This window comes from Lygodium microphyllum, chromosome 8 (genome assembly GCF_053477565.2).
Source record: "Lygodium microphyllum isolate KBCC chromosome 8, Lygodium_microphyllum_v1.1.10, whole genome shotgun sequence".
NCBI classification, from domain to species: Eukaryota; Viridiplantae; Streptophyta; class Polypodiopsida; order Schizaeales; family Lygodiaceae; genus Lygodium; species Lygodium microphyllum.
The window spans coordinates 104,306,857-104,322,144 of NC_141142.1; the positions used below are offsets into that span (position 1 = coordinate 104,306,857).

The 15,288-nt window shown below is 37.6% G+C and overlaps 1 protein-coding gene across 4 annotated transcripts; it reads left to right on the forward strand.

Moving 5' to 3' along the window:
* The first annotated feature begins 6,597 nt into the window (after positions 1-6,597).
* Positions 6,598-13,328, forward strand: LOC148032689 (uncharacterized). 4 transcript variants are annotated; one of them, XM_087684151.1, is made up of 5 exons: positions 6,598-6,831; positions 7,522-7,593; positions 8,227-8,408; positions 8,488-8,728; positions 12,911-13,328. In XM_087684151.1, exons 2-5 carry the CDS (start codon positions 7,581-7,583, stop codon positions 13,147-13,149), a joined length of 675 nt encoding a protein of 224 aa, XP_087540277.1. In that variant the 5' UTR covers positions 6,598-6,831; positions 7,522-7,580; the 3' UTR covers positions 13,150-13,328. The 4 variants fall into 4 exon arrangements, with proteins under 4 accessions (XP_087540277.1, XP_087540279.1, XP_087540276.1 ...); XM_087684153.1 differs by having other exon boundaries at positions 8,245-8,408; XM_087684150.1 differs by having other exon boundaries at positions 6,598-6,826.
* Positions 13,329-15,288: the final 1,960 nt, after the last annotated feature.

A 15,288-nucleotide genomic window follows, 5' to 3' on the forward strand; every position in this document is an offset into this window, starting at 1 on the left:
AAATAGAAATAACATATTCGTGCGCCCATGCACATGCAAAATAATAATAAATATCCGATGCCTTAATAAATAGGCGTGACAAAATATAGGGGCCATGCCTAAAGTATGTGCCCATCAAAATATAATCCATAAATCGAATACTCGCTATCCTTCAATGCTTTCCTCCACCACTGCTGCTATCTTTACACATCAACTGAAGCAGAAAAGAAAGTTCATGGATATTTCTACATGGTCTTGTCTATGCAAAACCAGTGAGGAGGAGATTCTCCAAGACCTACCTCCCTTTGTGGGCAAGTCTCCATCCCTCCTTAGAGTTGCAAATCTTTTTCAAGGATTCCTTGCTACTATATTTTGGTAGTAATGTGTATGAACGACTATAGGGGCAATTGTTGTCCTTCTTAAGAGAATAGGACTATTGGGGGCAATTGTTGTCCTTCTTAAGAGAGTTCTTTCACCCAAACTTGTATTAATACTTCTCAATACGCTTCAATTCTACTCCCTCAAGCTTGTTTTTTCCAAGTTGTGTACTTGCATTCCTGCTATCCTAAATCCAACAATTGATATTAGAGCAAGCTTTGACCTCTTAGGTAGAGTTGCTAGCACCCTTCACTAGGCTTTCTCACTACGGGAAGAGATTTGATTAGTATTTGCAAGTCGAAAAACACTACCATAAAACTCAAAGGGCTTGATATCATTAGAATTTTTTATTCGGGTTCATTTTGATCTTTCTTTGCACTACTACCAATACTGTATATAATATTTTCTCCTTTTATTCAGATACTTTGATTGATTTTATGTATATTTTCATCTATACATACAACTTTTGGATTAAGTACAAAAAATGGCTATGGTTGGCAACAATTATTATTCCATATATTAGCTATTGAGGACAAGTGGAACTAACTATCCATTGTGGGCTTATATAATGCATCATATATTGGTTGCAAAGGGGCTTTTGAACATTTTACATGGAATTGAAAAACTTTCTAGCATTTTTCGTGAAGTTGCAAGTGTAGCAGAAGCAATAGAAGCAAGTGTTGTTGAGAATGCTACATGTTCGCATTTTACTATAGTTAATGTAAAGCACCACCACCACCTACTCTTGGGTTAGAAGAGATGCAAAAGCTCATCATCTGATTGCATTAGTTGTTCAATGTAGCATACTCCTACAATCACTCATGTAAGACAACTTAGGATGCTTGGGATACATTTGTATATTTGTATGAAGAAAGAAAGAACGCGTGTGTTTCTTACCTATGTAAGAAGTTAAAGTATAAACATGTCGATGAAGGTGACTCCATGGACAGTTTTTGAACAAAGATCAAAGACCTTGATGAGCAATTGATTGCTATAACCTTTGATGATCAAAAGTAATCAAAGGTTATGAGTTATACCATTCACAAAGTAAACATATCTTGGTCAATTGTGATGTTGTCTTTATGGAAGATTCTATTCATCCTTTTCTTTTATGTACAAGTGTACACTCACACAATATCTATGGCACTTTGTTGCCTCTTTCTAGCAGTGTATGGTCACATGTAGTGCCAAATGAGGAACTTTCTTAACCTACATAAGTTTCTCATGATAATACACATTAGCTATGAATGATTCACTTCTTGAGAGAGAGTAGAGATTGACTAGCCTAGGACTATACCAAAATGGCTTGTGCAAGCATTGCATACCATTAAATTGATACACTAATAGCTACTTAGTTGGATTCTCATGGTGTCTCTTATGCATGAAATTTTTATGCTTTAGCCATTCTTAGTTTGTGTGATGAGCATGAGCCTATGTCTTTTAAAAAGGCACAAAATGGATGGCGGCAATGCAATCTAACTATGATATTATTTTTATGCTTTAGCCATGATGCCAGGAGGCATATTTCACGGTGGATTCCGTGCCACGGTGGATTCCATGAGGTTTTACGGTGGATTCCATAAATTTTGATGACCGGGGCTCATACACAAAGTGGATTCTTTGTGCGAGAAGTTGATGGGGACGCCTATCCTTTTCGGGCGTTTCATTAATTTAGTGTGTACATGGGTGATTCCATAGCGGGTGATTCCGCAAAATGCATATTAAATTAATAAACGTTTATGAGTTTAGAGTGCGCACTCGTAATAAATTAAGGGTTCACCGAATATCATAGGGCGCCTTCGCGCAACGAAATAGAACTGAAACTATGCACTCCTAGGCTTCAGCATTATTACATAAGCCTGGCTTCCGAACCGTACATGAAACTGATGGCCTCATACGGCTCTTCCCATTGTATCGAGCCCTTTCCTATTTAATCATGACACAAGGTTAGGCTTGTCTTAAGTTATGTAGAAAGGTCAATTCAATACGTAATCGAAATGATACATGCTCTAACACACATTACATTTATTATATACGATTTATCATTATCTACTACATTATTAAAAATTAATGGGTTTCCGCGTCGGCTTTAAAGCTTAAGGAAAAATCCCATTTTCAAAAACATACGGCTTGGCCGGCCCTCCTTTGGGGGAGCTTTTGAAAGTTACTCCGTTTCCCAACCGAAAGTCTGAACGCGAGCCATACTCCGTGGGGAGCGCTTAGGATTTATTTCTAACCAGCTGATTTATTTATGTAGCTGAAGACTGCTAGGTATTCACTTTGTTGAAACCTTCCTAGCAATTACTCTCCATAGTAGTAGATTCACTCTTTAAAAGGGACTCTCCTTCCATACCCTCTTCATCTCTTCTTCTAAGTCATAAGTGATTCATTAAAGGAATGAAATCTCTTGCTCTTATTTTGCTTTGAGAAACTCTTTTAAGTTATCCTCATGTAGGCCTTGTCACTTCTTGACCTTGATAACTGATACACATTTGGTAGTCACCTTAAACTTGCCAGGATTAACCTAGTGGATGTAACATGGATGTAACAAGTAGTTGGACATTCCTTCTCAATCCTTCCCAAAGTCATTTGAACCCAATATACTTCTTATTGAGAAAGTGCAAATTGCATCCATAGGCTTTCAAGGTCTCTAAAATCCAAAGCTTGAAGATCCCATGGATTTTTCCAACTCTTAAGACCTTCCTTATTTACCTTGACCAAGAGCTAAGGATCCACCTCCTTATGGGCTTAGTCATCATTGCATTAGCACAGTATCATCCTTACATCTTCCCCTTGATGTCACTCAAAATAGTTCTCCAACACACCAACATTGCATATGTAATATTTGACTCAATAATGGAGAACTTTACTATGTCGAAAAATCTTACCTTCCCAGTTAATCTTGTTTCAACTTGAACGACTTGATTTGGCTTTCTCTACCTAAGCTCTAAAAAGGATAGCCTACACTTGATTTTTCTCCCAGGCTACTAAGCAATATAGAGATAGAGACTAAGCTTTTCTCTGGAAGGATTTCAATCCCAATCTCCCAACCTTCTCCTTAATTAGGATTTTTTTCCAATTCTAATCATAAGCCATTGCTTGCAAGGGCCCATTTTCCACACTACTTTCCTAATCTGCTTCATCCATTTGGACTTTGGGAAAGGGAAGACCAAAGCCATATACATAATAGATTAGGATAGGAGCTTGCTCACCATCAGATTATCCCATACACAAAACTTCTCCTCTATTATAAACAACCAATCTCTCTCTCTCTCTCTCTCTCTCTCTCTCTCTCTCTCTCTCTCTCTCAGTAGTGACACCCACTTCTAGAGGATACACTAGACTTTGAAAGGTCTCATCCATGTTGATTTTTTGGATCCCAATAGTGCAATCCATGGAGGGGGTCTCCTTGGGCTTTTGTGTTAGCTTCTTCAGTTAGACTTTGTATTCCCCCTTTTACTGTGTGTCTCTACTATCTTTCACACTCTTGGAGTTCTACTTGCCAAGCTCTGTGTTCTCCTTGCCGAATGGCTACTATAACAATTTGTCGTTGTGCTAATCATCCTTCTTAGTGTCATGCTTGTGAGTCAATAATACCATTTTCTAGGGCCTTTCTCACCCTTAAATCCCTTTTCACCTAAATTGGGGATTAGGGCTTACTTAGGATCTTGTTGCAAACTCTTCTCCTTACCATTCTTTACTTCCTTATGCTCTTCATTTGAGAGTAGAGTTTTGAGCTCGGGATGTGCCTAAAATTTACCAAAAAATCCATAATTTAGGAGAAAAATATTCAACGTCGAAGGCGGTAGCTCCAGCTAGGACGATTTTAAGCACCAAGTGAAATACGACTCTTAAAAGGCGTCCAAGCGACACTTGTGGATTTTTGATAATTTTTCAGATTGCCATGCGGGTTGTCAGGAGTTTCCAGTCAATGCGGAATGTCAAGCCGGACGCCCAGAAATTTACAGCACTCAAATCAGAGCCTGGACGGGGAAATGGCCACAAAATGGTCAAGATATGAAAGGGTGGACACTTGGGAGACCAAAATTGGGCATGCCTTTTGAGTTTGGACGCCCCCCCCCCCCCCCCCCCCCCCCCCCCCCCCTTTCCAAAATTTTAAGCATACAAGATGAAAAAACGTGGAGAGAGAAGATGAAGGAGGAGATGGAGGTGCTATCATCTTCACGCCAAATTTTGCGCCCTCTCTCCTCTCTCTCATGATTGGGAGGTTGCATACAACCCATGGAACAGATCTTGGGCCTTGATTCCCCCCTGTGGGCCGAGCATATCGCCGTCCTTCGCTCATACAATGGTGGCCTGAATAAAGAATTCTGATTCTAGTCTTTGTCTCTCCTCCCTCTCTCTCCCTTAAGGGGTTGTTCTTGTGTGGAAGAAGAAAATGAAGAATGGTGAATGAAAGCTTGTCCGAATGAGATCGGATTGTTTCCGGATGGATGAAGACTTGAAAAGTGCTGTTCTTGAAGATGCCGAGCATTAAATTCATGCTGGAAATCAATCCCGTAATCAAGACCAAGAAACCGAGACCTGAAAATAAGCGATAATGCTATTTTTATAAAGAAAAATGACATTTTTATGCTATTTTTCTTTATGAAACCTTATTCATATGGGATGAAAGTTCATTATGATATTTTATGCCATGAGTTTCAACTATTTGCAACCTGAAAATCAGAAAATATAAGGCTACATGGCCGGAATTAGTGTTAAAACCCGTAAAACACGCGTTTTAAGGGTAAAATTGGGTTTTTCGCTATATAAATGAGAAATATGATATGTCACACCAACTAAATCTGAGTTTTTTCTATCAATGAACCTAAGGGCCACAACCCACAATCAACTTTCATTTTCAGTCATTATTTATTAAAGAAAAAAAGGGAAAAATACCCAAAAATGGAAAAAATGGGTTTAAAATTAGGGAAAAATGGAAAATGGGCTGAGGAAAATTAGGAAAAATTATATCTATGTTTGTGCAATGTATAACGATGGCAAAGCACGAGGTTCGCCTTGGTTTGTCCCCATTTCTATGTTTTGTACGTATTTATCGTTCTTTTAAAAGGAAGAAATGCATAGAAACCCTATCTAACCGATCAATAATGCAAAATGCTAAGAGTTGGATGAAAAGGGGCTGAAACGCTGAAAGATAAAGAAAAGATTTGATTTATGCATTGCACTTGGCATATTAGAAACAGTTTAAATAAAGAGAGGATGGTAGCATGAGCATACGGCTCGGTGCCTCCTTTCAATGCAGCACACGCTAGTAAAATTCATGGAAAGAATGCTTTATGCACCATTCACGATGCTGATCTTTCTTTTGTCTGAGCACATAACCATACATGATTTGCATTAAGCATAATAATTAAAAGGTATCAGAAAAACCTCCTGGATGCATGGCACCTGTCTTCCTTAGGTTGTGACCAACGATGAGCATGAGAGGATGTCCTAAGCTGTAGGTTAGCCGTTGGGTCCTAAGGGGAAAGTGTAGTGAGGAATGGTACATCCTGGAACATAAAATATTGGTACCTTGAGAGGAGGTTATGCTCGTTTGTGTTATATGTTTAGCAGCGCATCAAAGGGTCAATCCCTGCGATGTAGGAGAGCTGCAGTGGAGCTCTGACTATTAGTCGGTGGAGTGCCTCCTATGTGCGTGTGACGAGGCGTTATGCCTATGTACTTTGGGATCTCCCTCTGAGGAGTTTAAAGGAAACGTTGGACTATAAACTATAAACGCATGAATTAAGCTTTAGGGCAAATTGTCCTTTAGCATTAGATTGACGCTCCTGGTCTGCGAGGCCGTGAGGGTGTTTGTGTGTCATGAGCATGAGGTCCGGCTAGTGCTATAGCCAGTGCCGGCCCATTTTAGGTCCCATCATCATTCTAATCTTCCCTGTTATTTTCTTGGGGAAAACCGAAGTGAAACATAACTAGAGCCTTTACATATGGAGCATGAAGCGAGAAAGGCCATGAATCTAACTTGATAATCGCATGTAATTGACATCCTAATTGAATGAGCACAACCTTCATAAGGCACCCACTATCCCTACCCATCCCCTTTTACCTATAGTCTTAGAAAATACTCATGGCAGCAAGTATTTCACAAGGCACCCACTCTCCGTACCCATACCCTTTTACTACCTCTAGTCTTAGAAAATACTCGTGGCTATCAAGTATTTCAAGAGTGCCATTGTGCTAATTCCTTGACGCAATAAATTGGCTCAAAATGAGTGTACTTTTGTAGCGAAAGATCTGACTATGTGGCATTCTTATGATTCTGGGACTGGAAATGCGGTTGCCAGCCCGCCCTAAACGATCATGCGTGGTGCTGTACTGGCCCTCTCCGCCTTCTCCCTTCTGGCTGATACGAGACCCCACCACCACCACCACCACCACCACCTCCTCCTCCTCCTCCTCCTCCAGCGTTTCCTGTCATCGCCTCCTCCTCATCCGTTCTGAGGCACGGTGCTCCTCCTCCTCCTCCTATGTTCAATATTCTTGAGTCGTATTAATTGATTTAATTCTTTTTGGGACGGTTTCAAGAGCCAGAAAAATATGGTTGATCATGCGGCAATTTCTTGTGGCGTAGCATACACATGCGTAATGTGCTCATAGACCAATTGCACAGTCTCTAGAAATGGCCAGAAGAAATTGTTGGTGATAGGTCGGTGACAGGCTTTGTATAATATCCAGGCTATCCCTTTGTGTCTACTTCAGAAGTGCTGTAGAACCCCATCGTGCGTTTCTTGATTTTGAGGTAAGAAGCCAGTATTTTCATCAGCGGAGGCATTAGACATAAAGAGTAGCCTTTTTTAAGATCCAGATGTCTAAAGTCAGGAGTCGAACTGCGTAGGCTGACATAAAACGCATATGGATATTGCAGGTTGAAGGTCAAGGCACCTTAAAGTATTTACTAACATATATACTTAAAAAAGACAGTAATTATTTGCTTCAAGACTCAAATGTGTAGGGATATGATAAGATATTAATATCAGAGGCCATGCTAAATTTGATAGGCTTGGTGGCACACTGGAACGGCATATATAACCACTCATTTTCTTTTCAATATCAATTGAGTGCTTCTGAATCTACTTTCCAAGTGTAAGGTATACTATGTTCATATTTTGGGTTGTGAACCAACTACTTTTATGACAGGTAAAATTAACCTTTGAAGTTCATGATCTATTATAGCTCCATGGGATACGTTTGATGGTATGTTAATGGCAGGTAGATATGCTACTCAATTTTATAAAGATTAGTGGAAATTGTATCTAGATTAGCTAAATAAAAATCCAAAAATTCAGGTATTTGTGGTATGAGAAAGATAACAACAATGGTGTGTTCAAATTTCAACTGAAAATGAGGCATTTCTGACTGAAAAATGAGAAGTAAAGACACTGCTGTTTGTGTTGATAAAAGCAACTGATGGTACTTAGTATTATATGTCCTGAAATTCAGATTTAAGTGTTTGTGGTTGGTTAGTTGAGAAGTAAATCATACTGGCTATTTAATCATGTAACATGTTGTAGATTAAACTTGGTTTTAGTTGTGTTGGTGATGTGTACCATATATATGCACAGTAAAAGCATCACAAGGTTCTGGACAGAGGCTGCACCAATACATCTGGAGTCGTTAGACCTTTGACATTGATACAAGTTCCTCTCACCTGTGTAGAACACATGATTATAAGCTTGAATGAAAATATCATGGAGGAGCTATATCTCCCTTGATAAGGTTTGTTGTTGTTTGTTTAAGATTAGAAGGGTTGCCATGGCTCTTGGATAGAAGCTACTTATGGGTTCGCACTCTCTAATATTGTTTATGAGATGTTCAGAATTAAATGCCTGACAGTGTAAGCAGACATCAATTTTGCCTCAGGTGATCCATCCACATCATCTTCGATTACTTTTGAGGACTCCACAGTGCCAAAACATGCAAAGCAACATGGGAAACATAAGCTATCAAAGGCAGAGTCAGCATATTATGTCCAGACAACCAACTTCAAGCAATCAGAGATACTGCGACTGCACAGGAAATTCCAAGTAAATACATCAGACAACAAGCTTGTGATGCTGCTTAAAATGAAAGATTTGCCATGAATTAATTCCACTGACTATGCAGAGTATGGCCAAAGGTAAAGAAGAGATAACTTATGAGGACATCATTAAAGTTGAAGAGATGAGAGCAAATCCTTTTGCAAGTAGGATCTGCGAACTATTCAGTGAAGATGGAAGTGGCAGTCTTACTTTTGAAAAGTTCTTAAATATGATGGATGCTTTTTCTGATGATACGCCCTCTGAAGTGAAGATAGTTTGGGCTTTTGCCATTTGGGACTTTGATGGAGATGGTATCATTGGATCAGGTAAGTCTTAAATTCTCCTGAGTCCCTATGCATGTATCTTGAGAATACAAATAAAGCTAAAGCGTGGCAATCTAGTGAGGAAAATCAGAACTTTAAACTATGAACGCAAAGGGTGCTGATTCCAAAATATGCAGGGAGGCTTCTTCCACTCTCCTCACTCTCTCCTAGTAGCCCCTCAGGGAGTGAATAATAGCCAGCCTTGCAGCTGACATAGTCTTTGCTGCAATTCTTCATTGCTCATGGAGACCTTCTTGGCATGCTAAGCCATTATGCAGTTAATGATCTCCCAGCTCCTGACTTTGTCCCATATGCCACTATCTATAAAAATCCAGAGTGGGGATGAGGGTTGTCAATTATCTAGTGACTTGGCTAGCTGGATTCCTTGATACTCTTCATATTTTACATGCCATAGGATTCCTTGGTACAACATCCAAGCGACTATCATGTCAAGAATGAGTTGCTTGTGAAATTTGTTACTCTCTAGGACTACAAGGTCTGCAAGTCCATAAACAATACTTGTATCTAGAAGACACCTTTCTACCCAAATGGATATATCCATTTTTCGTGTGCACATTCCTACCTCCATCGTGAATGGAGAATCTCTACCCTTGCATTGGAATTATCAAATTGTACCATATGAAATAAAATATTTTATATCCACTTATGCTTTTAGTGCATACAAAAAGTCTTACAAAGATACCCAACCATAAGATACACAACTCAAATCTTCTTCCTTGATTGCAAACCAGTTGACCTTCATAAACCGATTGGAGCACTTTCCTCAGATTGGTATGGTAGTGGTTCACCATAGCTCTAGATTGGGTTGGTTTCCTCATCATCCTTGAGAAAGGAGTTGAGTAGTATCACAATGAGTGTAACCTTGTCTTGTTGGTAGCTTTCCCATGCAGAAATGTTGCTATTGTGCTCTTATTGCCCAAGATTTGCAATCATTGTCAAATGCAATAATAATTAAGGAGAATGAGATTTTCCAATGTGGTGTTGGTGTGGTTGCAAAATTCCTTTTCATTGATCAATCCCATCATCAAAATTTTTGTCAACTCTTTTGAGTACTAATTAACAAACTCAAGCTGTTATTCCCATGCAAAATGAGATGGATGAGAGAAAATGACAAGTCTCACTTGTTGAGAATCCATGCAGAAATGTCTTGTTTATCAACCATCGGGACCACCTAAACTTCTAATGTCCAAGGTTATCAAAATGGTATTTCTTGCACAAGTGAATAACTAAACACATTTATAGAGTCACAAGTATACACTACCCTGATGTCTTGTAGATCTCTACCCTTGATGATGGGCAAAAATATACCATGATACACTATTTTCTCATTAAACATTCTATCTATATAATCTTCTTTTATCTTCTTTCTCAGTGGAATGAAAGGAACTTGCTCTCTAAACTTGGATATAACAATCCATATCTTAATAATTCCCTATTGGTGCTATAGGAAGCTCTAAAATCAAATCTGCAGACATGCTTTTTCACCATTTATTTGAACATGCAAAGGGTACAATTAACCCATTGCCTTCTTACCTTCTTATATGTGGTGTAAATCCCTTACTAAGGAATCTCTCATTTGTTTGAAAGATCACCAAATAAAGTCTTAGTTTATCTCCATGTAGCATCAATATTTGATTATGCCCTCTAATTGCCGGCCTCCATTGCCAAGGTGACTATGTATCATAATGAATCCACCTCAAAAATAAAAAGAACATATTGTTACAATTAGACGAGTAATCATAAAAGTTTATTTCTATATTTTATCACTTGCATAACTTGCATTAGAATTACATCAATCGTGTTTCCACACTTGCATTAATGAGATGTGTTGAGCTTCAAACCTTGATTGCCTTTACGAGTTAGTTCTTTGAAGAACTCCCAAACAAGAATACAAAAACTAATGTTCAATTGTAAATGATTTTAGAAAAACGATCATTTGTGAATTCTAACTATAAGATAGCAAAACAATAATAATAACCTTAGTTTGCAATAGGTAAATCTACCATCACTTTTGCCCCAATTTTGTGCACATCTTAAAAATGTAGTGGCTTGAGCCAAGACGTGCATGAAGCACCAAGCATATAATAGTTGCTACTAGGAGACACCTTGATACCATAATATCCTATGCAATCATTGTCCTTGAAAGTATCCATAATATCCTACTAAGAGACGCCTTTATACCATAATATCCTATCCAATCATTGTTCTTGAAAGTATGCATGATAAACATTAACCTTGAAAAAGAGGTATCCTTTATGCCTTTTAGGCAATAGAAGATATGCTTCAATGTTATGTATTGGGTCTATGCATGACTTTGCTCAACTAACTAATGTAATTTGTATGTCACAACAAGTGTGGCATAAATGAATCAAGCACCAAAGTGCTTTTGGATGGTATCAAAGGGTTTATTGTTGTCCTCTAAGGATAAATTTGTCCCATATACAAGGACTAGCTCATCATAACGTTGCCCTCAACATGAACAAATTGTATACTAAAATAATAGTTATATAATCCCATATTTGGCATTGTAAATGCCTTTTAAGGCTAGCAATTTATAGATTAGGAGTTCTATTCAACAATCATTAACATATGAAATCAAAAGGAGTAATTCTACCCTTCATTTCTAGACATAAAGTGTAGGCTTTGTGTAATTGATCTAAAAATGAACACTAAGCTGATATGCATGTATCTTCTCATACCATGCATATGGTGCTAGCTTTAGACCATTAGAACCTTACAAAATTGGCATAACGTAGTCTCAAAATTTGAAATCTCAAAATCTTGACATTGACTAACATAAACCTCTCAATTAAGTCATAATGAAGAAATGTAGTTTTACTATCACCTCCCAGTGCATGTGGGTAGCAATAGCTAGGATACAAGTAATAGTTGTAATGTGAGATTTGTGGGCGAATATCTCCTCAAAGTCAATGCCTTGTTGAGCATATTTTTTTAGCAACAAGATGGGCTTTGTGGCATTCAGTATTGCCATTAGCCTTGCATTTTAATTTATATACTAGTTTAGTGTTAATAACATGGTTTGTTGTAGTCAAATGACATAAATCCAATTTTGACTTGTGGAATCAAAGTGTAGTTACATTGCAATTATCCCTCTAGGCTTTTGAATGCATCAACATGATATGATGGTTCCTCATTCGAGGTAGTGGCAATCATTGTGATTTCCAAAAAATTGCCATGTATTTGATGTTGTGTAGCTTTAGTGTATTGATATGATGGTTCCTCATTCGAGGTAGTGGCAATCATTGTGATTTTCAAAAAATTGCCATGTATTTGTCTTGTGGAATCAATTTGTAGTTACATTGCACTTATCTCTCTAGGCTATTGAATGCATCAACATGATATGATGGTTCCTCATTTGAGGTGGTAGCAATCATTGTGATTTCCAAAAAATGGCCATGTATTTGATGTTGTGTAGCTTTAGTGTAGGCAACCAATGGTTCATCTTGCTTGCTATCCCAAAGAGCATCTAATAGCCATGGGAGAAGTGTTATGTTGTTGAATGATAATCCTTTTCTTAATAGCCTTGTCATCAATTGGATGCATATCAGGATGAGCATGAGCTTCGAGTAGAGATGGAGCAATAGTAGCAACTAAAGTATTTCAAATCTCGGATTGCTCATCTAAACTTGTAGTAGATCGAAAGAGGGAAAACAATGAATTAGAGATATCAAAGGCATGAATAGAAGGATGTTTTTGACAGTCCAACCAAAGAAAGTTTGCATGCTTGATAAAATCATTATTTTCATGTTATAGGATAGTACTATTTGTAGCCTTTTCTTAGTCAGATGTAGGCAATTAAATATGCACTTTACACCTCTATCATCTAACTTATGTCACAACTAAGAAGAACATGTGTGTATGCCCATGAACCAAAGATTAAAATAAGTGAAAGCATTGTTGGCTGATGGCTTTCCCATAGCTCATAGAAAGATGTGATTCTCTTTAGCTATTCAACACATAGTTGACACAAACCATTTGAATCCAACCAAACCATGTTGATCAAAGACTTACCCTCCAGCATATACAAGGCCATTTTCATTTATGTTCAATTCTTCCTCTCTAGAAGTCCATTCTTGAAATGTAGTTGATATCAGATGAGAGAGCGAGAGAGAGAGAGAGATTGATTAAACTCGTGAAATGTAGGTGATATCAAACATGGAGTAGATCTCATTACACATTCAGGTCCCATAGTGCAACCATCGATACACATGCTACATCGTGTAGCATCTGCTGCAGCACTAGAAGATGAAGAGCTTGATCTAATTGTCATGCATGTTTGCCAAGAGGTCGATCCAAATTGCAATGGGTTGTCTTACTTTGATTTTAGAAGAATATTGTCACGAATGCCAGACTTTTTACACAATTTTCACATTTCTATCTAAAGTTTCAAACACATAGTATATTACAACATATCAAGCAACATCTTTATCAAGGTTTTCTCAAAAGTTCTTCATTTTTCAAGATACGAGGAGATTCAAAGATGGTTATGGATTCCATTTTGTTGTGTGATAACAATACATTTGGAAATGAGATATGGCATGAATGTAGGTACTAATCCATTAATATTATCTCATTTGAAACTTATGCTCATTGAGAGTTTGTTAGTTGGCCATAGAGTAGGTGATTGACGTTTGCTTTATGGCCAATTTCTTTCATCCCACTTTTTGGGTATAAAAGGAGGGGGGGTGTGGCCACATTAAAAATGTAGATTCTTTGTAGTGAGGGTTTGCATGTGGGTTGGGGCTTAATTGTTCATCTTCATTACAATCATGTGGAATCCAATTATCATAATGTGCTACTTTTTGTATTTGGTGTTTGTTTCATTCTCCACTTTTTATTATAGTGCTTATATGACATCAAATGACCATGTTATGCCCTAAAATTTAACATTAAATTGTTGTTTGAATCTTAGCATGTCAATGGCTTGAAGTCATGGGTTCTTGCATATAGGTGACTAGTTTAGGTTTCTTTGTGTATTGGCAAGTGCTTTGGGTTGTTGTTAGATTTGTGGTATACGGCTTGTAGACTTGACTTGTGGTTGATTATGATAAGTTTGCCATCGAGTTTCAGGAACCTCTTTTACTCTTGTTTCATGTTATGTACAAATGTGGCTTTGGGAATTACTCCCTTGGCATGCATACAAGAATCTCATCACTATAGCCTTGTGTCTTGGGGCTTTTTCTCAAGTTGTAATAAGTTAAAAATAATAATAAATATTTAATGATAAAAATATAATATTAATGCTATCATAATAGCAATGATAATTAGTTAATAATATTAACAAAATATAATTAATAAATATAAAATTAAAAATAATAAAATATTAATGATTGTTTTTATTTAATAGTAATGCCTTTGTCATCATTGTCCTTGAAGAATAACATTATATTAGTACTTTTTAAATTATTTTATTTATTTGCTATTTTGATGGGTGACCAAAGGGTGGAAGGTAAGACAAGGAAAAGGAGAGGGGCACTTAGGAAGAGGGTAGATTTTGGAATATATATGGTCTCTATTGTGATCGATTATGTGATTCATCTTTCACCATACCAATTGCTCTTTTAAGTGTATATGCCTTTGATTAGTCTTTTCTTGCTTCATTATTGGTGCAATTTTTTAAATAAAAGAGGATTGATGATTCTATGTATTATAATAATGTACACTACAATACATCTTAGCAAGCAACATGATTGGTGCATGGTTGTTACTAGCTTTAGTAATATGTTATTGGATGGGCATAAAAATATCATCAATCAAATCGAGGATAAAGCTCAAGTGTCCAATCTCACAAGTGGCCACATGGATGTGGCTCCAATTTCTCAAAGATGACACACACATGCGCACACGCACGCACACGCACACGCACACGCACACGCAGACGCACACGCACACGCACACGCACACGCACACGCACACACACACGCACACACACACACACATAGCAACCTAGATCTCATTAAAGAGAAAGGCAACTGTGGATGAATGATGTGTAGTTGCATCATGATCTTATTGAAGTTTTTTTTTTCCTTCCATGCAAGATATGACATCGAAATCTCATCCAAGAAATTTACAAAAAGATTCATTGGTATCTCTCTCACTTGGAATAAAATTAGGCCTAAAGACATGAGTGAAAAAAAGAAGAAGCAATAATGCTATCTAGGTAGTGGGAAATGATATAGACAATATTGGAACCAACATAGAGTGAACAAGGTTCCTTGCCAAATTATCATGAAACCTTTAGTTGGCTTATTAAATTGCATGTCTCTGTTAGCTCTTACACACATGTTGTCTACTTTATGACCATGCCATGGGTTTAGTGAATATTGTTGGACTATGCCATGTGTTTACACATACTTGGGTGATAAAATTTTGTGGGCATGCCAAAAAATCACTTTTTGTTAAATGTCGGTCATGCAAGATAAACATTAGATATATATTTTTTACTAAGTTTGAAGATTTATTTTGGTTGGGTTGACTATTTTCTTTCAAGTTTCCTTAGAGGGCCCATGACTACTTTTGTG

Coding starts and splice junctions, on each gene's coding strand:
- LOC148032689 (XM_087684151.1), top strand. Junction 8,409..8,487: donor GACTGCACAGGAAATTCCAA/GTAAATACATCA, acceptor CTGACTATGCAG/AGTATGGCCAAAGGTAAAGA. Junction 8,729..12,910: donor AGATGGTATCATTGGATCAG/GTAAGTCTTAAA, acceptor CGTGAAATGTAG/GTGATATCAAACATGGAGTA.